This window comes from Episyrphus balteatus, chromosome 4 (assembly GCF_945859705.1).
Source record: "Episyrphus balteatus chromosome 4, idEpiBalt1.1, whole genome shotgun sequence".
Classification (NCBI taxonomy): Eukaryota; Metazoa; Arthropoda; class Insecta; order Diptera; family Syrphidae; genus Episyrphus; species Episyrphus balteatus.
Window position 1 is genome coordinate 34,091,961 of NC_079137.1, and position 27,679 is coordinate 34,119,639.

Genomic DNA, 27,679 nt, shown 5'->3' on the forward strand with positions numbered 1-27,679 from the left:
TGAAAGGTTCCTACCATTATCCTTTGCGTGTTGCCCTTATTCGCTCAGATCAAGTATTTTGGTATCTGAAATCGCTTGAAACATAAGGAAACCATAGATTACACCAATTTACGTTAATGATTTGATCTAAAGTTGACCTGGCCAAAACCCACACGAAAATAATATGCCCATTAGTGTGTTGCGGATAGGTTTTCTTCCGCTCATTCTTAGTTAATGATTTTGTGCATGCACCTTAGCAACCCATCACATCCGTTCTCAAAGGTTTTATATTCTTAAGTTTTGTTCAACTTTATTAACCTCTTTTAGTCTAAGAGCTGGTAGCATATTTTTCGTGTAAGATGTAGTCGATTCATGTTAAGGTTAACATCAGTCTTAGTCATGGTGATGACGAAAATGATAGTCTACCAGCAGGTATTGGTGCTTTTGCATTAAACGTACCATTGATTTAATATAAGGGTAACCACTAATTAGTTGGATCTTATACGCATTACATTAGCTCCTATGACAGACGTTTTATCCGCCCCCAAAAACCCTACAGATGAGCCCAAAAACGTGTATTCTATCGCGTTTTTAGGGATTGGAATAACCACCTGATCGATTGAGGTACAATAACCACCTGAAATTAGTTGAATCTTGATGCCCTCGTTTCTCTGATTTCAAAAACACCCATGATAAAAGTTTTATCAGCGCCAAAAAACACCCGTCAGAGGAGCCCAAAAACGTTTTTTTTACGCTTTTTTGCGAAATGTTTGCGTTCAGATTTTATGACCCGCAAACAGCTGTAGTTTTTTTTTATAAAACATTCGGGTTCTGTTTTGATCGCCAGATTACTCAACCTCTTTCATTTGGGTACTGTGTTTGTTCTTTTTTGTCCTCAGGATTTTCTTTCTTATAGGTAAATAAAATACCCTTCCTGTACGCAATCATCATGTCAAGAATGTGATGGTTTGAGGATTAATGATTTCGCAATATTGCAACCACTTTTTGTTAGGCAGGTGATAAGTTGTAAATGCAAAACGGATAGTTTCATTTTATACTCTCGGGTGCGCTAAAACGCCCAATATCGAATTTCTTCTTCTTGGATATTCGAGATATGAATTTGGCCTACGGCAGATAACCCTCCTCTATCAATCAGGAATGCGAGATTTGATCCATCGCCTTAACCTTCTCATGTATCAACGAAGAAAGTGGAGCAAAACGCTTTGGATTGAGGTCACTTGAACTTTAAAATTGAACCTCTTGTCTATCCTTATTCAATAAAATACAATTTTATAAAGAAACTTCGTTAAAGCATTATTTTCAATTAAATATACCATCAGCGCCTATGTCCCGTGCGGCTTCTAAATCCGTTAGAGTAGGCTTATCATTTCCAAAGCATTTTGACTATTATGGATAAAAACCATTCTGTTTACTACCACACCATAGCACCAAGGAACGCTGGCACTTTTTCATCATCATCAACTCAACACCATCCTCTTCTAAACCAATTCAATGAGTCAATGGATTCAGTACACAAAAAAAGAGAATCATTGTGAATCACTCACTTTGCGTGGCAATGGAACTGGAGCGTAGAGAATTCTTTTGTATTGAAAAATCTGCAACACAACATGGTGATAAATGAGGCAACTAGTTCACTGGGATTTCTTTTCTTATTTCTTCATTTCTGTTTTGATTATTCAACTCAATGTACAAAGTGTTGTTGGCTTCTGTCACCTGTGGGAGAATTGGCATCCAGCTGTGTTTTTTGTTTTGTGTGATATATTTTTGTCCGTATTGAAAAAGACTTTGAACTTGTGCAGAAGGATTTAATAAAAATCCTTATATTGAAGGAGACATGTTTTCTAATTCTAAATTATAGTATACCAGAAGAACTTCCTGTTATTTGTAACATATGTGAGTTAAGGGAGATGGAACGCGTTGTTTATTTTTTTGGGAATGTGTCTGCCTTCAAGACAAAGTAGAAAAAAAATTTAAGGAAGATATTTCCTATCTATTAAATTTTCATTCTATCGATAATATAATTTAAAGTTCGAGGATTGTGTATCAAAAATTCAACTATTTTCATTAAATGGTCAAAAGAAGAAAATGTTACACATACGCCACAGTGACTATTTGAGTTTACACCTTAAAAATTGTTTCAAATTTTCAATACCTTACTTAAAATTGAGACGCGAGTCTCGATTCGAAAGGTGAGCATAATATCTGTTGGAGAACATTAATCACAGCAATTGTTTGATTTTATTTTGCTAAGTGAATGTTTCAATTAATATGTTTAGTTAAAACCATTTTTTGCAACGTGGTTTTGGTCTAGAATAGAAAAATTTCCTACGAATGTTTCCCATATTTCAAACATGGGAACGAAAATGATGAAAAAATTCATAAAATGGACTGTAACTTATAGCGTTTTCGTTTGGTCGTCCGGGACTCTCTGGAATTCTTCCGAACAATTCTGAAACTGTTCGTTTGGCAAAAAATGACAGTTCTAATTCTGAAAAGAAGAGAAAATCGATTCCGAATTTTGAGGCAGAAACAAAACGAGAATCACGCACACATGTTCACACTAAAGACGTCAAAGTAATGAAATGTTATTGTTTATTGTTCATTTCTGAAAATTGAGAATTTTAACTATATGCTAAACTTTAAATTATATTAAAATGAACTGAAGAAAACGAAAGTAAAAAAAAAATCTAAAAATATTTCATGTCCGCAAGTCCTAATTTTTCAGGTTAAACTAAGTTAGGTGCAGATTTAAAAAAAATAATACGAAAACTTTAGATTATTATATGTATGTATACTAGGTACTAGGGTGTCCGTTATTTCCCAAAGTGATGTTTTCGGGGGAGACACCCCCTAGTCTAGCCAGACCATGCTTACACGGAAAAAAACAGACCACATAGAATTAAGCGGATCGCACCTTAACTTAATCGGATTTCTGTATAGATTTTTTCAAAGATGACTTTCACCTTAAATTAAGGTGACAAGTGACAAGTCACATTAATTTCTTGAATGCGCAAATTAAAAAAAAAAAACTGGCAGCCACCGAACCTACAACTGTTGGGTTACTAGGCCAGTGTCTCCTCACCACTGTGCTGTCTCACTGTTGGAAATGAGTATGGTAAACTGCTAGTTAAAGCTAAAGTATGCATATAATTTTAAAATTTTTATTTTTGGTCGGTTTTTTTAAGATGAACATTCACATTAAAATAAGATGAAGTTCACATTAAATTTAACTAAGCTTAAGTGGAATCATCTTATTTTAAGCGGATATCACCTTATTTTAAGGTGGTGAAATTTAATGTGCGCATCATCTTTTTTTAAGGTGATGGGCGATCAACTTTTATATGTCCTGAGCTGAATGTGCAAAACCTTGTAGTTTTGTTTTTAATTGACTTTGAATTTTTCAGATTTGGGTGTCATAAACGTTTCTTGGGAAGTTATACCGGTTTAAATATCGAAAACGGCGATTTTTTTCAAAATCGATTTTTTACTCCCCGATCCTATCGCAAAGTGGGTGGACTCTTAGTGCAGAAATGCTTTTTTTATGTTTTGGATGCATGTTTTAGAAACCAAAGGCTATACAAACGTTACAAACATCTTTGTAGCATTATTTCTTATACTGCTGCACAAAATAGTACTAAAGACTTCCGTAATAGGGGTGATTGTGACTTTTAACTATCAAAAATCAATGTAGACCATTACACCCGTGCTGATGTAACACTGCAGTCTCCAGCACTGGAAACTGTGACCATTGGCCTATACAACTAAAGACATTACATAATACAACAGAAAGACAAAGAAGAAAAAGAACAAACAACGAAAAGAACATTATGACAACATAATCAACTAATAGCGCTCAATGATGCTTGATTTCGGTGATATTTCAATAAAACTTTATTTTAAACTTTTTTTTCAAGAATTGTTTATTTGTTATCTTGATAGCTATAATATTTTCAATTACAATTTTTTGTTAAATACTTTTTGCTAATCATTAATCATAATATCTATATATTTCTTTTCGGAGGCGTCCAAAATTCAATTTTATTAATATAAATACATATTTTGTTTCGTTAAATTTATTCGAAATAACAAATTCATCATCAACTTAACTGCAACACTTAAAAAAACATTTAAAGAAAAGTTTTAACATAACGATAAACATAATTTTAAATGTAAGAAAAAATGCTTTGAGTACAATAACTTGCACCAGTGCACCTCCCGCAAAGATGTTTCTTAGATGCCTTTAAGGCATCCACAAGCAAATATATTTAAATTTAACACAACACGCAACACACGTCAACATCTTTTGACTACATGTTCATAGGAGGATTTACACTTGTTGTGGGTTGTTGCAATTTCAAAGCAATTTAATTTAAGCAGGAACTAAAATATAAAACAATTTAATTGTAATATAAATCTTTTTCTATCTAAAATAAAATATAATATCGATTAGATTGCTATGTTTACAGCAAAGAGAGCACCAGAAATTAACTAAAAATGAAAAATCTCATTATTGTGTTATATATAACGCCTGCATTGAGATCGCTAATGCTACATATTTACTATACACAAACATATGACCATGACATGGCCTTATACACATCATTATAGATAACTTAAATAGGAAAATTAGGAATAAGGACATTGAACCAGTCTACAAAGTCTCTTCGTCTTCATATTAATATGTCATTCGGGGGAAATTCATGCTTCTTTGTTATTTAAAAAACACACAAATTTATGATTTGTGGTTTCTTTCAGTTTTTTTAATTTTTTTCTTTATTATTTTTAATATTTTTGTTTTTGTGTGCGCTGAAAAGAGGCATGGTAGCCAGGTTTTAAGAATGATGGCACCATCTATTTTTCCGTCTTTCGTGTTTTCATTGCCTTTTCTGACTTTTTGCTTCGAGGAAGAGTTGTGCAACTGGCTGACATAGATTTTTCCTAAAAAGAAAAGAAAAACAAAAATGAGTTTAAAAACATTTTTTACTATATTAATGGTTGAAATAAATCAAAACACAAACAAAAAAAAAAAAACAAAAATAAAATTAAAACACTGGCCATATGAACAACATCATGCTCGATTCTAATTCTAGGATCTGTAAAATTTGCAAAGTTATTTTTAGCAAGATAACTCGTATCACAACAAGGGTTTTTGTTAGTAAGGAAATGGAATGGAGGGAAATGGTTTTGTTTATTGTTCCGTTTCCTGTCACCGGATTATTTCATCAAATTTAAACTCAAAGAAACATTTAGTTGAACACTTAACTCAAATAATTTTAACTGCAAGAATATAACAATTTTAAACCTGCTTAAATTTCAAAATGAAAATATCAGACATGGAATTTTTTTTTCTGAACAATCATATCAAAATATAATATTTGATTCGAAGTGACAAATAACATTTAAGTATTTTTTTTCATAATTTGCTTATTTATTAAAGCTAAATTTAACTATGTTAGCGTAAAATATTTAAACTGTGATTTTCCAATTTTTGTGGTCTAAAATGGGGGTTAATAAAAACTATAGTTCAAAGCCCTTGTAACTATGTATGTAAAAATACACAGTCAGTAAGGGCCAGTTGTACAAACGTGGTTCAGCTTCGGATCAGGAATTTAACCCACCGATTTCGGCGGATTAGCTGCGGGTCAACTTCGGTTCAAGCATGAATGTGGCTATTTTTACATATGTGGACCTTGCACCAGTGCTAAACCGGAACCTTACCATCGATTTCAGAACATAAAAGTTGCTAAACCACGGATTAAATATTTGTACAACTGACCCTAAGTTAAAAACTTGAACCAAAGCTGAACCAGTTTTCTACAACTGACCCTAACGTTTCTGAAACTGTGGCAATGGTTTGAGTGCTTTAATCTGTTTTCGCATATGTATTGAAAAAGTAGGTAGGTAAAGCTTAGCAGATGAAAAAGTAGGTATGTAGGTAAACCTTTGCTAAACAAAAACAAAAAAAAAATATTAAATGTAGAAAACAGCCTTAAGTTGAAATTAATAACGAAACGCCAAGAATGTCAAGTACATCTTTAATAAATTCAGTTTTGTACCCTCGCCAATTTGTTGCCGTAAACAAGATTAAATTACAATTTTATTGTTAGACACACTTCCCTTACACATAAAAGAGAAATTATGCAGCAGATACTAATTATTTTCATGAGCGTGTTGCGGTTTAGTTGTTAATTTCTCAAAATGATTTAAAAATTTAATTTTCTTTCGGACAATGCATTTGATGAAGTTCCATTCTACCTTATTCATTTAAGAAAGTTTACGAAGAACACTCAAGCATAGTTTGAGGAGAATGACTGTTAAATATCTGTGTTCACAAAAATGATTGGCGCAGAAATTTTTGGTTGAAATTTATGTAACTATATTTGTTCAAGCTGTAATAGGGGTCTTTAAAATGCTTAAAAAGCTTGCTGATTGTTTTTTTTTCTGGGCAGGGCAACAAGGCTGTTAGAATATGGTAAATTGTGACATTATTATATACACCTTGTTAAGGCAGCAGTATGTACAGAGAGCATGAGTTAAACAATCCTGTGAAGACCATTTTTTGGTTTAAGTCTGGACGAAACAAAAATATCTTCTTACTATTTTCTGTTTGATGGTTACTTTTCGAAACTATATTTCGGTTTCAAGATGGTATTGTTCAATAACAGGCGTTGTGGTGGTCGGGCTAGAAACATTAGTTGTCTTTTCTTTGCTTTCAGAACGAAATATGGACGGAAGGTAGGTCTTGAGAAGGCCACTTTTTTTAGTTGGTTTTTCTGACAAAGGAGAGGTACTTCTAGAGTTGGAAAAATCAGGGACTAAATTATCTGTTGTTTGCTGTAGGATTGGTGGTGCGGGTGCTTTGCCCTTACAATGGCTTGTTGTTCTTCGAATGATGCTATCGGTTTTGTGTAATGGTTCCGATTTAGCAAAATCATACGAAGGTTCAGTTACTTTAATAGGAGCCTCTATAGCCGAACGGAAATTGTTTTGAATTTCTTCTAAGGATTCTTTGAGTGCTTTTGGTCCAACTGTTATTTTATGATTAGCAGGTTCATTAAATGTTGTTTCTGTAGTTTTAAGAGTTGCATCTGTTTTTTCATCAACTTCAGTTGATTTTATGTCTTTAATTTCGCTTACTTCTTTATCATCATTAATTTTATCCACTGGCAGTGGATCTTGAAAATCATCTTCGGATTCAGACAGTTCACCACTTTCGATTGTGTCCGAAGTTTGCGAGTTTTTCGTCTCTGCAAGCCACTTTTTGAATAGTTCATATTTCAAATTCATTTCTGGAGAATCCATTATTAGAGGCAACTCGGCATTTTCATCTTTATACGTACTTGCTGTTGAAGATGTATCTCTTTCTTCCGGTTTGTAAATTTGATTTTTAAAATATTGTTCATTATCGAAATAAACTTCATCTTTCCAATCGTTGTAAGTCTCATGAACCAATTCCCTTGAATCTGATGGTGGCGCCTCATAAAAACGATATTCAATCATATTTTCAGGAATTTCACGAATGAATAATTCCTTTTTTTTTTAATTTAGTTTAACATAAATAATTAAATTAAGAAAAATAAAGAATTATTTCAAAACATTTGGAGTTTATACTTACTTCAGCCTTTTTTGCCTTAAATCGGGCTCTATTTGCATTTGTCATTGATGACGTACGACTAAGTCCTCCGGACATCTGTTCTGCACTGGAATACCCTGAGCTTATGTCCTCTGATGAGCGAATATTATAGCTAAAAAGGTAATACAAAAAATAATATATAAACTTTGTTTGTTTGTTATTTTCTTTTATAAAAATGTATTAAAAAATTTGTATGTAAACAATAAAATTGGTCATAGTTTAGATTGAAAAATCGTCGAAAAAATTTGTCTGAGATAACGCTGTTTTTGGTACCTTGGATAAATAATTATTATAATAAGTAACATTTTTGTACAAAACAGGATGTTGAAACAACCAAATGAATGGAATTGAAGATCGAATCGAAATTGAAGTTTTAAAGACCGCTTTGCATTGAATTATTTAATTCAAATGGAATTTAAGAATTCTGCAAGAAATATGTGTTCTTGGCTCTTCATAAACCTCTACACTCTTCCATATTTTTAGGCTTATGATTTTCAAAATATTGCTTCTCAAATATTCTCATTTTTGTCGAATTTGTAAGAATTTGTTTAACATTATTTTCAGTGTAGGAAATTCCGTCTCTTAAAAAGCGAATTTTGTTTTAATTCTGTTACATGTTGTTTGAACATTGGCTTTCTTGAAAACTGCAATATTTTTATATCGAGGGTTAGAACCATATTGAAATAAATATTTTACTTTATTCTGAAAAAAAAAAAATGATAAAAATTAAATTATATTTTAGTATTTTTTGCTGCCAAGTACGACGTTTTTGTGCGACACCTCACAATTAATACTCGGTGATCACGTCACACAGTTTTGTAAACCAAAGTATAAGTGTAAGCTAAAATCTTAAATTGAATTTCCAATATGTTAAAAGAAATTGAAATTTGTATCTGCTTGGAAAAATGTCCAAACCTTGAAAATGTAAAAGCAAAGATTTCTTTTATACTTAAATACTTTTTAAACTTTCGTAGATGGATTAAAGTTAGATTCTAATACATTTACTTACATTTACACTTAGGGGGAAGTGGTCACCCTTCGTACAGTTTTTACTTATTTATTTTTAGTTATTTATTTACTCAGTCCAGCTTCGAGAAAATGGACTTTATTTGTAATATGTATATTATTACACTTTACAAAAAAATTTGACACTTCTAAGTCAAAGGCTTAAATAGTTATAGCCATTTTACTGGGATTAGATTTTTGTACGAATCCTCCCCACCCGTGGGGTACATTCGTACAGGATATTTAAAACGTTAATTTGACTAACTTTTGATTTGTCAAATGCCAAATTTGAGTTTTAAAACATTTAATTGCTTATTAATTTATTAATTAATTGAACTTGACTCAGAAAAAAACAAAAACAAATAAAAAACTCAATTTTTCGCGATTCGACGATTCTGAAACAAATTATTATTTACACATATAAAAATACCAACCTTAATTTACTTTAGAATGCGAAAAACTTATTATACAGGTTTAAATTTCATTTCAATAAAACTGTAACTCCGTGTTTTGATTGTTATCTGCTCAAGAAAATTTACTGGCGGGCATACGTACGCGTACGAACGTGCCCCATGTTTGACTGTACGAATGCTCCCCAAGTTGTTCATAATGCAGAAAAATCGATTTTTGAAAAAATGTACTGAGATTTTGCAATATTTATAATTAAAACACAATTTTAACACTTTAAACAACAATTCTTCATTACTGTTTAGCCAAAAACATACTTAACTTAAACACAACATGACATCAAATGTACATAAAAAAATTACTCAGAGCACTAAAAAACACTAAAAGTCTTGTGGAGACCGAATCCGTTGCACTTAGGATTCAAAATTTATCTAGCAGCTCGGCGCCTACTATGTCTATGCACACTAGTAAGCACGTGTTTGAATACCGTTTAGTTTATGTTTTAAGCTCACTGTACGAAGGGTGACCGTGTACGAAGGGTGACCACTTCCCCCTACTATAGAAACAATTACATGAAGCTACAACCAAAAAGGATGTGTCAGTTTTTTTAAACTTGGACATATTTAAATGATGATGCCATATTTAAAACTTCCTTAAACAATTGAATATCTCTTGCAAAGTCAGTGGTTTAAATAGGTATAAAGAGTGGTTGAAACATAAACGGTCGCTGTGGTGTATGAGTAATATTTTCTTTTATTGAATGGCAAATAGATGACAAACGCTAATAATAGTTCAATAAAACTTCGAACTGTTAATTAGGTTGTTGAAAAATGTGAGATTGGTTGAGTAAACAAAATTCCTCAAGTCAAGATTCTTAAAATCGTAAAAAAACGACTTTGTTTTTCAAAGAAAATTTTCAATTAAATAATTATTTTTGTTAAACTTGTTTTTTTTTTTTTCTTATGTTCTTGATCGGAAGTCATCAGGACAAACGGACTTTAAAAAAACGAAAGGAAATGAGTCGATGGAAAGATAATGACGATTATCAATTCAGGCAGAAGTTTTTGCTTTCGAAAAGAGACGGTGCAGAATGCTTTCGTACCGATCAACGTCACTAGTTTAATTCTGAAACTTTCGACAAAAGCTGTTAGATGGCTTGTTCTGCTAGTGATTTAAGAATGTTCGAGAGTAGAGCGATTTTAATTCAGTTTGACGACAATTACTTTCGCATAGAAAAATATTTTGTGCCAATCCCCAATCCAATCCATGAAACTAAGATATATTTATGTTTATGAGACGGTTATCCTGTTTATACTCCAAGTTTTCAAAAACTCTACGAATTATAAGATTTACAATTCGTTTCTCAATTGAATTCTGATTCAGGAGCAATATTTGAAATAAATTCAACAATCCATTTCATACATTCACTTACGGATTATAATTAATAAAAAAATAATCTCCACTAAATCTTAATTTCTTCCAACAAAAATTAAAAAAAAAAGTTTTAGTTTTTCAATTTTACCTCGTAAAGTCTGCTGGAGTCTTAGATGCAACATCTACCTCTGAGAAATACATTCCAGTTGAATGCCTACTTCCTGAGGCAGAACGAGCTACTGGGTTTCTAGGTCTAAGCATTCTTTGCTGTGGCCTAGTAATTTCGTCAATCTATAAAAAAAGGAAAACAAAAAATCATTTAACATAAAATTGTTAATTTTTCAAAAAAATAATTTCAACTTACTTCGTCTTGAGTGCGATGAACATCGGGTTCTGACAAATCACTCAAACTATAGCTGCGACGAATAGTTTGTACCAAATTACCTCCACCCTATAAAATTTGGTTTAATTCAATTTTAAAAACTTTTGTTTCTTTTGCTTTAAAAGCATTGCATGGTGTTGGTAATTAATTTTTTAAGTTAGATAATATTGTACCATTTTTTTTGTTAGCTGTATTAGAAATAAATTGCTTGAAGGATGCATGCTTTTTTTTTATTCGGTGCAACTAAAATCACAATAACTTAGCAAAAATCAAATTAAATGATTAAACAGAAATCAAAAAAATCATAGAATATGTGCAGTATAGTTTGTATAATTTGAGCATTTATTGATTTAAAAAAGAATAATAATTAAATTTAAAAAAATACAATCATAATCTACGTTGATAAAACACGCACTCATTAACATTTTGTTTTCTTTTTTTATCATCTTCCAAGATTCAAACAAATCTGAAATTTAGGCCTAGTTATTAAAAAAAAATTGTATATCAATCGAATAAAACTAACATAGCATTTCTAGTGAACATTATTAAAAATCTAATACTATTACTTATTTTGTGGCTATAAACTGTATTCAATGTTTAAATGTGAACTTATTAATTGAGAACACTAAACATGACACAGTAGGCAGGCCTGAGATTGGAGCTTGAAACAACATCATTGATAAAGCATCAAAAAAACAGTCTCTAAATTTTATGATTCAATACAACCTAATGCTTCAAACGTAATGTGATGCATTGAAATTAAAGAAAAAAATACTACAATGATTAAAAGACATACATAATACAATACAAAGTTTAAATCGAAATTAAGTGACTGATTCTTTGTGCTTTGTCATCGATGTTTCATTGTTTTTTTCTTTATATGGAGATCATTCGAGAATGGTTCGAGGTTTTTTTATATTTGTATATAAGCACACATCCTGTCTACTCGATATCAACATCGACATCAGGAGTGCATTCGCGCAGTTTACGCCGACCTCGCAACGGAAGCTTACTGCCAGCTGATGGTATTTGTGAGCTCTTTTTCTCTTGTATTTTTGAACGAACTAATCTGGTTTTTCTTTTTGGTGCTTCACGGCACCTTACAGCGCCTTCATCTTGGCCATTAGGAATATAATCTTCATCATTTTCGCCATTCATTGCAAATTGATCATCTTCTTCGGAAAATTCTTCTTGATAATTGACTGCATCCAATGATCTAGATCTTAAGACGACATCTGGAGGCGGTATATGAGGACCATCGCCACTGGCGCCATCAGTTTCATCACTGCGCCTCTGTGTTCTTACTGAGATTGTATTATCTGATTGGCTGGAAACAAGCATTCTAGGATTCTCGCCAAGATTTAAGCCACCGGATTGGAATGTCTGAGAGGGTGGTGTTGGCGATGGATTTTATTTTTTTGGTTTATTTTTGTTTTTATTTATTTATTGTTGTTGAAAAAATCAAACGAAATTAACATAAAAAAGAAAAGAAAGAACAAAAATAGAAAAACAATCTGGTGGGTGTATGTAGTATATATAATTATGAAGCTTATGATGTTTGTTGTTTTGTTGTTTGGTTTGTTTGGAAAAGCATAAAACATGCTTTGGAACATTTTAACCATTTTTGTCATATGGAACATTCTGCTTAACATCCAAAGAAGGCGATTTTTCTATTAAAAAGGTTTGTTTCGACGTTTAATGAAGTCAATGTGGAAACTTTTTTTTCAGGAATCAACTATTAAAGAATTATGTTAATATAATTATGAAGCTGAAAGGTATTGCTCCATAAGTTTTTTTTTTCAATGGAACAAACTGTGTACCATTGCTCCGTGTATTTACATCTGAAAATAATAAGTAACTATATAAGGCAGCACCCTACTTTAAGAAAGCTCAGGATGATTTACATGTATCTAAAAATATGTACGATCTCTTGTTCGACGTTTATTTGGCTTGTCGCACGACTTGAAGCGGAGAGTTGGTGTAAGGAGGTAAAGGTTTGTTTTAGGATGGTTTGGTTGGGTTTACAAAGTTCTAAAATTACGACAGCTAGCATTATAGCCAGGTGGTATAGTGAAAAGGATTATTTTTGAAATATTAAGTAGGTGATGGATGATGAATCTTTTAGACAGTTAGAACAACAATAATTTTAACAATAATCTTAATAACAAAAATTTGTATTTTCTTACGAAAAACCTTGAATCTAAAACATTTCTTAATAAGGTCCTGTGGGGAAGATACGTCTTTGCTTTGCCGAGCTCTAATACATTATGTTAGGAATTATGAAATAAATAGGTACATTTTTAATAAATTTATATCACGGATACTTGCGGATTTTATGAAGTTATCATTTTTATCGCCAGGAAATACTAAAAGAAAAGCGAGAAGAGTGTATGAAGTGGCAAAATGGCACCAAACTCGTGCTTCAAAACAAAAAGCCAATTTAAATCCTTCAGTAATTTTGCTCAAAAAAATTAATATCAAATTTCTAGAAGAAAAATTACTTTGAAAATTTTGATGGCATGAAAGGAATTCAACTAAAAAACTAAGAGCCATTTTCTTCATTAAAAGTTGAACTCAACTTGAGGACTTTAATTCTCAACTTGGGATTTTGTTTTTCTTCACTTAAAGTTGACAGTTTCAACTTTTGATTCTCAACTCTCGAGTTGGTCAACTTTGGAAAGTCTCAGAAGTTTTAATGGTCTTAAAACCTGGCACTTCTTTCGAATAGCGCTTAACAAATTAAAGTAATTCAGTCACATAGACTTTACGCATAAGAAAATTAATATATTATTGAGCATTTTAAATTAACCAGGTTTTGAAAAAAAATATCTTCGCAGGGATCTTGGTATCCTCACCGTTCGTGAAGATTAAAAATTCCTATTTGGAAAGTTATCTAGAACACGTAACTTTACTTCCAAAAAGATAAATTGCTAGATAAGTTTTATCTGGACTTATTTGCACGCTGGTTTTAGTGCGATAGTCTCAACTAACGGATTTTTTACATAAAGCCTATGTAAAGCTCTGTGGAAGCAGAGTTGTTGGTTGATAGAGTCCCACATATCTATGAGGAAACGTTTTCCGGTACTCATAGAATCTTTTGATGATCTCAACACCTACTCACGGACAAACCAAATTTCCTGTTTACCTGTGCTGTGCAACTGAAATTAACTCGAAGAGATACGAAAGTAAAATAAGTTTAGATAGCAGGTCCTCTCGCATAACAATCTATCTCACTACCCATTGCACAACGGGGTTTATTTTTTTATGGAACTAACCCATAACCTCTGGCGTAACAGTCCATCGCAATAATCATTGCACCACGACCTATTCTTGTGAGGTAGTTAAAAACCCATGACTCGAAAGGGATTACCTCCTAATTTTGTTTATGGTTTCGAAAAGGCTAGAACTATTATGAAAAAAACATTATAAAGAAACTAGTTAAGCCTTTAAAAGACGACAGTTCACAGAAAGCATTTAATCGTTCAAGGAGCCTCAATAGAAAATACCACACACTCCAATACACTCAGCAATCATTAAAGCAAAATGTTGTTGAGCTCATTTGATCTGATGTATTGATATCTAATTCGGATTTGAATTTAAAGTCTATAAGGCACTGAGCAGACTGAACCTCATAACATATAATACAGACAAAAAGTAAACCTCCTTAAACTTTTTGTAAACAGAGAAGGAATTTCTATACTAGTGCTCCAGCAATATAATAATTAACTACATTTTATTAATGATACGATATTGCTTAAACATTGGTATGCAATTTCACATCCCTCAAACGAACTATACAAAATAACTAAATATTTTTTACCATTACTCAAAAATACTTGTAGCCTGTTGGTCTATTCCTAGATTGAATTCAATAAAACTTTCTGTCATTAATCAAACAAACTTTAATTTATCGAAATTCTTTTACAAGCGAATCTAAATCCGTGACATTCTCGTTTAACTGAAACGCCAATTGTTGCTTCAGAGCGAGACGTTTTCTCGTCCTTCTAGTCTAAAACTGGAATAGGTGGCTGTAGACTATAAACACTTTTTATTGAAACAATCAGATGAGGCAATCCCATAAAAATTCAAGTGCCATTTCCTTAATCTATTTATAGCTTCACATCTTCATCCAACTTTGTTTTTTTCTTACATTCTTACTTTATGGTTTCACTTGTCTCTCAGAAAAAATATAAAACCTACTTCAAAATGCATCTACAGCAAAGTAAACCTACATAAATATTACAATCTAATAGCTTCCATTCATCAAAAACCATTTTGGATTAGCATTTGTTTTATGATATAAATGACAACTTTATATGCACATCTAGACAGTATCAAATATATAGAGCCCTTTCTAAACAAAAAGACGCAATAAAACATCTTGAAGAGGCGACTATTAATAAAACTGATCCATAATATAATCTTTTTACGTTATTCTATCCATAAACTGCGCCCCTCTGTTCTCAAAATATATTAAAAAAAAAAAATACAAAATACAAATGCAAAACAAAGACGAAAAATATTTTCTTTTTAGTAGAACTTAATTTCCACCATCACATCGTACCGACATACTCAAGTCACTGCCACACTTAATCGCTAGACATTCGTCATTGAGTAATTAATTATTTAAGCTATAATTTCAAGGCTTTCGCGAAAAGAATACAAAATTCTTTAGCCACTATTCACTCCAGTGAATAATCAACGGATTGGAACCCATCGGTCATTTCAATGTTTGCCCCACTAAACTACTCGTAGTAAAAAAAATATATCTCAAAATCTCTCAACTATATAGAAAGAGTGAAAAAACACAACAAAATACCTTCTGTCATTAAGCGAAAAATTACAAAAATTGTCTTCCGAGTTAAGGAATTATATAAAAATAAAAAAATACCAGTTTAATGCAATCAGTGCCAATAAAGCGCCATTTTTATGATTCGATGTTAGAGCAGAATGTTCGAATGAAAATGTTTAAAAAAAATATTCCAAATTAAGCAAAAAAAATTATATTTGATTTATTTTTTTTTTTTTGTAAATAAAATTAAGAAACAACAAAAAAGTTAAAACATGAGAATATTATATATAATTTATTATTTAATACGTTATTTAAAAAATAAAAATACAATGATAAATAGAATAAGAGGAAAAATAAATGTGAAACATGAAGTAAGGCGATGATGAGAGGTGCAAATAGAAAAAATGAGTACTAATTTGTGCCTCGGCCAACAACTGGCGTTAACTCATTGCCTGGATTAGCCTTGGCGTGTAGAACAACAAGTAAAAGCACGTTAGGAGCAATTTTTTTTTCTGTATAGTAAAAATTTTATAAAACAAATCTATACCTTTAGTGCTGTCTGCATGATGACATTGGTGGCGTAATTAACTCCTTTAGATCCCAATTGTAGAACTGCTGAATAGCCGCGTTCCTTAGCTTGATTTAGATATTCATCGATTTCCTACAAATTAAATTATTTAGATAATAATAAATAGATACAATAATAATAGTTTCGATTCACCTGCTCTCGTCGCGTGAGCATTGGATGAACAAATTTGCGATATAATGTGGAACTGCCTTTGGTTGCTGGTGATAGAAGCCATAGCACAATTATCACTTTAACTTCATAGTAGAACGGGAACCAAGAAAGAAAGATGTCAGTGAACGTTTCAGTGCAGTTGAAGAATGCATAAACAATCCAATACATCATCCATTTTACCTAAAATTGTGTCGAGAATCAAATGTTTAATCTTCATCTTTTCTTTTCATACATAATGAATATAGGTTGTACAAGAGTTGCACATACACAATAAGCAGTGCTTGACATAGCACTAGCAGCAGAGCAAGCAATACATATTGTGTAATTGATTTCAATTGCTTCAATTGACTTGTTTTCTTTCAAAAAATAAAATATTAATACTTACATATTCCTTTACATTTTTAGTCCGAACTGCTTTGTAGGACGCATAGGCTGGATATAGAGTACCAAAGGTCAATCTGAAAGTTGGAAATATAACACTTTGAGCACAGGTTTTAGGTGTGATGAAGATAGCTATGAGAAAACATATGCCAGTTGCGGTGAGGGACATTCGTGGCAGCGGCAGCCGCTGCAGCATTTCAAGAAAACGTCCAACCATTGTCAGATTATAAATGACTTGCTGCTCGGCCGCGACCACGCCGCTGCTGTGCGGTGATGCATGTGCAACAAGCACTTTTGGCTGAGCTATTTGGCGTGGTGGCGCATCGCTATCGCTGCAAAATTCCGAATCAGTCAACGAACTCAATGATCCCACCCCGGGATAATTGGATGGCCAAGGGCGATTTAAATAAATTTCTATTCCGCCTCCGCCTCCACCACGGGATGATGGACGCGATGGCTGGTATCGATTCTCATACTGATGAATCAATTCGTCGATATTGCGAAAGCGTTTGTTTGTCGGAGGAGGATAAGAAGGTCCGACGTTGCCGCTACCACCATCACGATCTACAACAGCAGTCCTACGCATTGTCAAACTCAAATACTCGACGTCATCGAATAGAATACAATTGAATGATCCCGCCTCCTTTCAACAGCTGTTTTTAGTTTTTTTTTTTCTATTTCCTTTTTTTTCAAATTTAATTTAAGAGGAAAATTTTGTACGAGTGCACGTCGCATTCGACAGTATACTAAAAACTGAAAAATTTCTAAACTGAAAACGAATGAGAGCGATCGTTGGCACGCGTTTGTGCCCTAAAAATAGCCCACATCTCGAGAGATGGACTGGCAAATTCAATAGATTTCGGTAACTCCGAGCAAGTTATGAAAAATAAAAGAGGCAACAACATCCCTCTGTTGCACAGAAAACATTTTTATATTCTCATCTAGGAGTGGTACAACAAGAGAGCAGTCATATTAAAATTAGAACACTGCATGGCAGTGTTGACACCGATTTCGGAATTCTAAGTAGATTGTTTTTCTTTCGTTTCTCGGTGAATGCAAGAAGATACACTGGACATTGCACCATATAAAGATCTACAACAACAATCTTGCATAATACAAAAGAAATCGAATTTGCAAATTAAAGAGCAAACAAAAAAGAATGTTTGCATGCAATAGCTTCCCCATTAATTTGAATGAGGAGCAGCATCACGACACACACGGGGATACATTGTGTCGCATGCTGTTGTTATTTATCAACTCATTGGGGAGGTGAAGTGGTGGTTGATCTCTTGCGCGGCATTTGCGTCAAATGACAAAGTGAAATATATACATACATATACATGAGTTTTCGCTTTCAATGCGAGTTTTTCAGATAAAAATCTCTGGCCTATACATCGACTTAACTCAAACCGAATTCAATTAATTGAGAAAAAAAGATATACAAACAGTATGAGCGCGCTACTGACATGAGGAAACGATTAGAATTGATCGCTTCATGTTTCGCAATCATTGTTGAGGTATTCTCTATTATGGAGTTGTATTAGTGATAATTCTGTTTATAATTTACTTTGTTTATAGATTTTCTGTAGTCCCTGGAGGTCTTTGTGTTTATAGAAATTTCCATGTTTTTGTTGAGATTTTTTTTGTTTTAGGTTTTAGTTTTAATTCGAACACAAAGGAAGTGTTCGTTCATTGATAGGAATGTTTTTTTTTTCAACATTGATTTCGTGTTAGGCAGATAATTTGAGTATAATTTTGGTAGTTTTTTGCTGTGATTATTTACTTTTTGTTTGTTTTTAATTGCCAAAGCAGTTTGTTAAAACTTTTGAGTTTTAATGTGCTGATTTTAGCCAAACAAGAGCGTCAGTTTAGGAAAATTGTAGGTTACATGGCTTCCTACTTCTATTTATAGAATTCTCCGTTTGGTGTAAATAAAACAGTTTTTAGTTTGATTTTTTGTTTGATTTTCATTGTGTTCTGTAAAAAAAATGTATTTCTTACCTTCCAAAAAAAACTTGCATGAGGTCAGTTGGCTAGTTTTTTTATATTTTTGGGTTAAGGAAAGATAAAGTTCTTCTAAAAATTTTTAAGAAAACTAATTTTTGAGATATGTATTAATAAGAACGAAAAGTCGTCACTGATGTCGAGATGTTTCTTAAGTGAAAGTTGCGAAAAGCGTTTTCGCTTATGAAAATGAACGAAAGCAATCCTGAAGCAAACTCTTGAGCACTACAAATTATCAAGAAAATATCAATATAACAACGATTTTGAAATCGAATTTTGAGTGATGAAAAGATGCAGGTTTTTAATGAGATTTTTACTTAGAATGTTGTTTATAGTTGTATTCAATTTAACTGACTATCAAATACAACCACCATGGTATTTTTCATTTAATATGATTAATAACGATTATATTTGATGAAGTACCTAACAATTTTTTCTAAAAACATAATCAAATAAATTACTTTTTAACGCTTTCTACATACTCTTCTATGAAAATCAAACGAGGTGATGATTAATATTCAACGAACTGCTACACAATTATCAACATGGCTTGTTGATGAGGCCGACAAGAAATCATTTAGAGCGGAAACATGCGTAAAAAAAGAACAATTCTAGAAGGTAACAGACTAATATAATTTTTTTTTCTCTTCGAAAGCAAAAGTATTTTTCACTTTTGAGAAAAAATAATTGACTTATGGTTTTCTTTTTAATGTTTTTTTATATCAATTATTTCAGTTACTAAAGCACCAAAAATTAAGCAAATATTCCTTATTGTTAATAAGATTGTGTTAAAATTTATTTGATGTAGTTTTGATGTTCCTACTTGAGAAAATGTACACTTAAGAGCAAAAAAACGGAATCAAAAAAAATTATTTATTTTAAAAACAAAAATTGCAATGGATAAAATAATGTTTCTTCAAGTTTCATGGCCTCATTTAAAAGCTTGAAATTTTTACTTTTAATTGTTGGTGAAAACTTTTAAATGCATACGATAGTATCATAGCTATCTGTCAATAAATTGCACTTCATTTTTTTCTAAATGTTAAATTTTCTTGATACTCTCTGCTTCAATTTCAGTCTTTTTTTCCTTACGTTACTATTGACGTTATCTGTCAATAAAATGCACTTAAATTTTTTAAAATGTTTAATTTTCCAGATACTCTCTGTTTCAGTTTCAGTCTTTTTTTCTTTACATGCTTCATTTATGTTGATTGGATCTTTATAAAGTGAACGAGTTTTTAAGTTCCTAGCACTGATTTAAAGCTTTTGTTTCAAGCTTTTTAATGGTGCAATTAACATTCATGTATGTCAATTACATCCTGACCTATTATCGTTTAAACAGAACGAAAAGTTTGATTCCATTTTTTTGCTCCTAAGTGTAGATGTATTTGAGAATAGATCGAAAATATATTTATATTTTAACGAAAAGCAGGGTTGGATTTAGCATGGAGCAAGAGATCCGGCAAAAATAAAATCGAACAAAAAAATTGAAATAGTTTTATCATTGCATTAAGCTTACACATACATATGTACATACATATTATGTAATGTAATGATATCATTAAAACCTTTTTTTAATTGCATCTTATAATATAGACACTATGTAGGTAAGTCGTGAGTAGAATCCCGTCTTGATTATATTTAGAAACAAGTTCTTAAGGGTACAAACTTAAGATAAACTACGTTTTTCTCATAACTTTTTATTTGCGATATATAATATTTTTTTTTGGAATTGTGTATCTCTTTAGACAAAGATATTTGTTATTGTGATATTATGAACTTGATTTCAGTCGGTAGCAAAATTGTAAACGAAAAATTAGAACGATAAAACAAAAATACATAATATGTATGACAAAAGAGATTCACAACACAAAAATTTATTTTCGATGATCGACAATCGACAAAAGTCTTCTATGGATAGAGATTAACAATACCAAAATTCATTTTCGATGATCGACTATCTACAAACGTCGTCTATCGATAGACAAAGGACACTCGCAATAAGGGCCAAACATTCTTAAATTTTTTTATTTTAATTTTAATTTTTTATCTGTTGGATCCTTTTACATAAAAAGAGACTTTTCTTTGATGATTAGAATCACCTTAAACTCTAAGTTGGCAAAAAAAAGATATTTTAATATTTTGTATTATTTTGCAATGAGTCATGTCATTTTTAAAAGAATTACAAATACAAATTTTCTGTACGCAACTCAGAAAAAACATCTATATTTGTTCGAAATATTGCTGAATTCAAAATCTAGCAAAATTACATTAAATTTGTGAATCATAATTTTTATTGGAAATTTTATGAATTATTTCCCAGACACGTTTCTAGTAAACCTAGATTGTGGTGCTAAATCAGGAAGCAAATACGTTCTGAGAGATCTATTGAAAAACACAGGATATCTTTCTGCGCAGTTATCAGTCTACAAAATTTTCTTTACGTTTTTTAGTCTATTTTTCTGACACTAATAACAATCTAACAAACTGAAGCCAAAAGGGATTGTTGATATATTCAAAATCATTAACTCTATTTCGAATTGAACCAATCTAATTGGTTTTCATGATTTTAAATTACTTTTTCATGTATAATCGTGTTGTTTATATGTGTTATCAAAGAGAGCGCTCAACATAAAAAAAATTGTTAATATTGCCATGCTGATAGCAAAATTAGGTCTACGACTTTTTCTAAAGCGAAACGAAAATCTCATAAAACAAAATCCTAAGCGAAATATTTGAATTTGTAATAAAACACTTGAGGAGAGAAATTGATAACTCTACTAGATTATTGGAAGAATTATGAACTCGTTTTTAGGACGGGAACGAAGAGATAACATTTAAAAAATGTTTTTAAGTTTTGCTTATTTTGAGTGTTTATTAAAATTTTCCAGAAAAATGTATATTAAATTTAATGTATTTGGGTTCAGTAAGTCTCAAAATCACATTGGTTTTTTTCTAAGAGCAACCTCCATTTAGTAAGAAATTTGTGTGTGCTTGGCAGTGTAGTCATCTTTAACATCAATTTCCCGGTGACCACGCACAGTGTAAAGGTATTAATTTCAGAATTTTTCGTAAGAAATTCAAATAAAATTCGAAAAAAGTTTTGAGTTATAACAGATTCTTGAACTGTCTGATTTAACTCGTTCTTGAATTTATTAAGAATTTTTCTGCTGTGATCGGTTCCTTTCATTGTTACAGGCAAATTTTTAGCCCTATCTAGCCAAATTTTTTATGTATCTTTCGGCCTGTTTGGGGCTTTGAAGCTGGGTACTTATGTATAATTTAATTTTTAAAAATTTTACAATCAGAGTAAAAATTTGCTTTCAATGGAACATCACCTCATTTAAAGGGTGTAGTTGAATCATTTTTCATGAAAATATCATTAACAATATCCAATAGATTCAAGCAATTAAAAATCAAGACCATTATCTAGAAATCGAGGTCCTCTTTTTTAGTGTACTTACAGCTGTATGAAAACCTAGTGGTTTACTTAACGTTTTGTATACCTACATTTGATATGCTCCAGTATTATACATGTGGATTTTTTAGGTTTGTGTGAGTATTTCTGTTTTAAATTCTTCTTCAATATGAAATGAAAGCACATGACATAATTTGTTTGTGTAGCAGCAAACAAGAAAACCAATGAATTGTTGATGAGATTTATGAAATGAGTGGCAAGTTTTTGATTTCATTCTTGTGGGAGGATGTAGGATAATAATCCTAGTCCAGATATAAATGAAATCATCATTTATTAATAAATAAATTAATCACCGCTTTATAATTGTTATTATGGGAACATTATGCCACTACGACCTACATAACCATTCAACAAATCATAGCTTGTAACCAATCAATCAATCAATCATGATTTTCCAACTAAAACCAAATTTGGAAAAGTTTTACAATAAAAAACTTAAAAGGTCTTCAAACCGTTTTGTTGAATTAAAAGTCAAGGTAGGTAGATTCTAATTTTATTTTTAATTCATACTACGAACAACCAGACAACGTTCATTGATCTCATCCCAACCACGGAAGTTGGATTTTCTTTCAAGTCATAGGTAGAGGTACAAGAAGTACTAGACGATGTCTGTTGTCTTACGCCCATGCTAATATACCCAACGAACGTATATTTATTTAAAGTTTCATTTTACATGTTTTATTACTACTTTTTATACGAAAGAGCATCAGTCAAATATAATACAAGACTATGATTCATGGTCAATATCTCTCATGCCCACAGCAGTTGTACACAGTATAGCGTACAGCACACAGTAGGGTTGCCAACTCTAAAAAAGGGTATTGTACTCTATTTCACGTATGTGTACTCTTTATTCTTATAGAGTAAACTCTGATAGAGTATGTCAAAATACTCTTTTTTTACTTAGTTATAATTTATAAATTATAAAGTTATAATTTCCAAATTTGAATAATTGTAATTTAGAGAGTACAAAGGGTAGTTAAAAAAACCGAGGCTTAAAATATTCGACCTTATACTTTTTTAATGTAAAACACGATAATTTTGGTCATTGTTTCAATACGACCTATTTATTTTGTGTTATTTGTTTTAATTCTATTTAGAATGAGATTGAATCAAAGTAAGGAAAACTTAAACTTTGTTGTTTTATAGAAAAATCGAATCGCAACTGATTCAATTTTGCTTGCCCTTGTAATGTTTGAAAAGGTGTAACTTTTGCAGTTATAAATATACCTAATTCATCGAAATAAAAAAAATAAGAAACATAACTCAAATACATATTAATACTTTGATTTGTTTGCAAAAAAAAAATTCATAAATTTTAAGATATTAAAAATAAAGAAAAATGTTTAAGAAGGATTTTTTTTTACTTTTTCAGGAATAATAATTTAATCCTCTTTTTTTTAATTCAAAATTTGTTCTTTTTTTTTTTTTTTTATTACCTCAAAACTTAAGATTTGTTTGTTGTTTAAAAATCAAGGTATTATTGTATTGTATTTTCGGTCATGAATATGAACCTTGAATTTGAATGTAGGTACTACAAGAAGCACAAAAAAATACATTTTCAAGACTTGAAATAAATGGTACTATTTTTTTTTTTTAATACTCCTTTTTTTCTACTCTGAAATCAAATATACTTTTTAAATAAGTAATAAATTACTTTCTTGAAACTATATGAGTTTTTTAATTAAATAAAAGATAACGAATATTTTCTTATATTTAACAAACGTTTTCGATAATTCTTCTCATCTTCAGGTATAAAGCAAATTAAAAATATTATTTTAAATTTAAATTTACACAAAAAATCAATTTATACAAATTTCTTAAAATTAAAAAAATTATATTAATTTTAAAGTAATTTTTAAAAATATCAAATTAAAATGTATGAATTTTGAATGAATAAGATCAATGAATAAATGCGTTTTAGAATTTTGTCTCAAATATGTCCTTAGTTGTTAATGGTTTCAAAAATGTATTTAGTGAAGATCGTTCAAATAATTTGTTTTTATTCATATTATTTGTACGATGAATATACATTTTTTCATATGCATTTAATAACTTTGGGTTATTTATTTGTTTTAATAACCGAAAACCTGCTAGGTTATGATTATTGCTTATCATGTGATCAGCTGGTGTTGATTGATTAACTGTTAGAGTGGATAGATTTATAATGTTCTGACCATCTTATTTTAGCCGTTCTACTCGTTTGGCCACTGTTAACTTCATTACAATCTTGACAAATAACGGAATAAATTCCAGTACTGTTCGGTGATAATTTAATTGAATAATTACTAAGCACTTTCATCAAGGAATATGTCAACCCTTCTACAAACGTACCACCCATGTAAGTGATCGCTATTTCTTTATTCGAAAGTAAAGTTGTTATGTGTCTCAAGTCTTTTTTCCTTTTATGTTTTTTCAATAAAGAATTGACAATACTCTATTCTTTTTTAAAAAAGTTTGGCAACCCTAAGCAAACACAACAATCTTAAAAATAAACTTTTGTGCTATAGGCAGTTTGCCGTCAACATTCCTTAAAAGGAATCAACAGAGGCAAACAACCAAATAACAACCAACCAACTATAGTTACGTTATTATTTGGGAACCTAGACGTAAGGTAAACCGTAAAACGTAGGTATATTTAATTTTAAATAAAAATGACAATCAGAAAGCGTCAGCGGCTTTTTATTCTTTAATTTATGCAACAGAAAGAAGAAGAATAATTGTTGACAAAAGGCGATAGTATACCGTAATTGTCACGCAATTAATTAATCCAATTTTAAAAAGTATTCAATGAAAAAAAGGCATTTTCTTCAACTGCGTTTGAAATTGTTTTCATCGTCATTGCTATTGTTCAATGGTCGGCTGTAATTGTTATTGAAATAAAAAGTTTCATGTTCATCCCTGAAATTGGGATTACATTATTATCCAACCTCAAACCTTGCAAGTTTCTAGAGGCCATTCAAAGGAATTATAAAATGAGACAGTATGAACGCCCACTTGGAAACTACCTACAATGTCAGATTAATTAAGAAGCTACCATTCTCATCAGAAAATCTTTCTTCCAAAATGCTTCGTTGACAGAATTGCTTAAAAATGTCAGGTTGCAAAGAAAAAAAGGGAAAGGAATCATCCTAAAACAAAAAATCGATATTTTCCAAGGGAATGGCTTATCAAATCTTGTTGTTGGATTAGAGAAGTAAAAATATATTAAATAAATTTGTAATACTTACATGATTAATCGAGATATAAGTGCGCTAATCATTGCGTCTGTTTCAACAAGTTTCCATTAAGATTTTAAATTTATTATGTTTCTTATTTGGAAAAAAAATGAAGACTTCTTTTTATAAATTTATATTCTCTTCTCCTGCACTTTCAAATGGAGATACACCGAAGAAGACGAAAAAAAAAGTTGGCAGGAGCGCAATGGAACAAAGAAAAAAATGGTGTAATTGTGTGATTATTTCAATTGCAGTTTTAATTCCCGTTTGTAGTTAAAGTAGAAGTATATTTTTATTTGCGATGTTCTTTCGACCAATTGAGTTTTACTTCTATGGAAGAAATGATATTATATTTTTTTAGTTATTCAATTGTAACATTATTTTTTTCTAGTTACGGATTTTTTGATAAAATTTTAAAAACTTGTTCTATCTATAGCACCAGCACTCGCAACACAAAAATAAAAATTGTGTACAATCGTCCAGCGCACTAAAAACTGACAAAAACGAATAGCTAGAATGAAAAACAAAAAAAAAGCAAAACACTAGCACAAAATGGATTTCCCAAAAAATTGACAGCAGCTGTCTGTTTTTTTTTTGTCTTGGGTTTTTGTGGGGTGTTTTTTTGGTTGAGGGGGCATTATTGAGAAATATTACTAGTGACATCTGGATTTTGAGGATAACAAGTTGAAAAAAATTGTACAGTGACTACAAATTTGTTTTGTTCTCATGTGAAAAGATTAAAATCGATCGTTTCATAAAAAAATCTAGATTGATTCGAAAACAATATCATAGGGCCAGTTGTACAAATATTTAATATGTGGTTCTGCAACTTTTAACTCCTGAAGTCGGTGATAAGGCTGAGGTTTAGAATTGAACCAAAGGTTAGCCACAGCTAATCCGTCGAAATACGCAACTTAAATTCCTGAACCAAGGCTAAACCACGTTAGTACAACTTAGCCCTTAGGGTAGTTGTAAAAATATTTGAACCAGGGTTCAGAAATTTATATCTTCTAAAACCGGCGGTACTGCTAAGGCTTATCTCTGGTTCAAGGTTCATACATCTTAAAATACACACAAAAAATCGAATGCCTTGTTCGATGTCACTAGTCAAAAAGTTTTTTTTATAGAAATCAAAATATATTTTTCTAATGATTCTATCACATCACGTTTTTGAGATATTACCATGCCAAAACATCACAAAAATAGTGTTTTGGACGTTCAAAATTCAAAATTTCAGAAGCACGTTGGAGCTATTCTAATGCTAAGTTCAAATTGAGAAGGACCTTTAGAAAAGTATAATTTGGTTTCTATGGAAAATTATTTCTCGTCAATATTACTGTCATGTACGGAAAAATCGATCTTAAAAATCGTTTTTTTTTTTTATTTTTCTCAATATTTTCTTAAACAAAAGTATAGTTTTCCCACACAATCTTAAATAAAAGGTTTTAATCTAAATAACTGCATCCCAAACTTTTAAAAAATCAGAATTTTTTTCGGTAACTTTTTTGATTGAAAAATAGGCTATTTTTTCAAATTATATTCGTCAAAAATCCAAAAATTAACTTTTTGCTCAAAAAACATTTTAAATAGATAGAAAAAATAACAGTAATTTTTATTAAATTTTGCTAAAATCCAACCATTATTGTAAAAGATAAAAACAAAATATCATAAAATCGTATTTTTGCATTTTTTCAATATTTTTGAGGTTATATACAAAAATGGCTTGAGTAAAAGCTGTAGCCACTTTTACTACCGACAACTTTTGTATTTAACTTTTCTCGATAGGAGGTCTACTTTTGAGAGAAATCGTAAAAAACACGATTTTTGACATAATCCCATTTTTTCGCCCACCCACCCCCTTTCCGCCAATTGTGGGCAATTTATTTTTCCTCTTTCATATACCATTTATCCTAAATTTTCCCGCCACTTTTATGCTGCTAATAATTTTTTCAACTTTTGTTCTCTGAAAACCGGATTGGCATTTCTCCAAAATAAAAAATGGTATTGGCATGATAGACCAGGGGGTCAATTCCCGATCTGTGAAACTGTGAAGTGATACCTACAAATTTTATCATTTCAATTGTCATATGAAAAATTTTTGAAGTTTGTTTTAATTTTTTTAATTATATTTTTGAAGTTTTTTTTTATTATTTTATAAATCCAGAATTCATTATGAAAACGTGATAAAATGTAAGTGATACAGTTTCACAGAACGGGAATTGGCCCCCTGGTCTATCATGCCAATACCGTTTTTAATTTTGAGAA

At 31.0% G+C, this 27,679-nt stretch overlaps 1 protein-coding gene and 1 long non-coding RNA gene across 6 annotated transcripts; one reads left to right on the forward strand and one right to left on the reverse strand.

The window, feature by feature from the left end:
- Window positions 1–3,937: 3,937 nt before the first annotated feature.
- On the reverse strand, window positions 3,938–25,958 carry LOC129918912 (receptor expression-enhancing protein 1). Of its 5 annotated transcripts, XM_055999676.1 has the most exons (10): window positions 25,810–25,958; window positions 25,427–25,744; window positions 16,719–16,791; window positions 16,316–16,513; window positions 16,142–16,255; window positions 10,785–10,871; window positions 10,569–10,711; window positions 7,616–7,745; window positions 6,598–7,530; window positions 3,940–4,938 (listed from the first exon to the last, which is right to left on the reverse strand). In XM_055999676.1, exons 2-9 carry the CDS (start codon window positions 25,456–25,458, stop codon window positions 6,628–6,630), a joined length of 1,680 nt encoding a protein of 559 aa, XP_055855651.1. In that variant the 5' UTR covers window positions 25,459–25,744; window positions 25,810–25,958; the 3' UTR covers window positions 3,940–4,938; window positions 6,598–6,627. The 5 variants fall into 5 exon arrangements, 4 of the variants coding, with proteins under 4 accessions (XP_055855651.1, XP_055855650.1, XP_055855652.1 ...); XR_008773021.1 differs by having other exon boundaries at window positions 3,938–4,938; window positions 6,499–7,530; window positions 25,427–25,915; XM_055999675.1 differs by having other exon boundaries at window positions 25,427–25,915.
- Window positions 24,084–25,710, forward strand: LOC129918919 (uncharacterized). The gene is made up of 2 exons (XR_008773023.1): window positions 24,084–24,824; window positions 24,902–25,710. It is a non-coding gene; the product is annotated as an uncharacterized LOC129918919 (long non-coding RNA).
- Window positions 25,959–27,679: the final 1,721 nt, after the last annotated feature.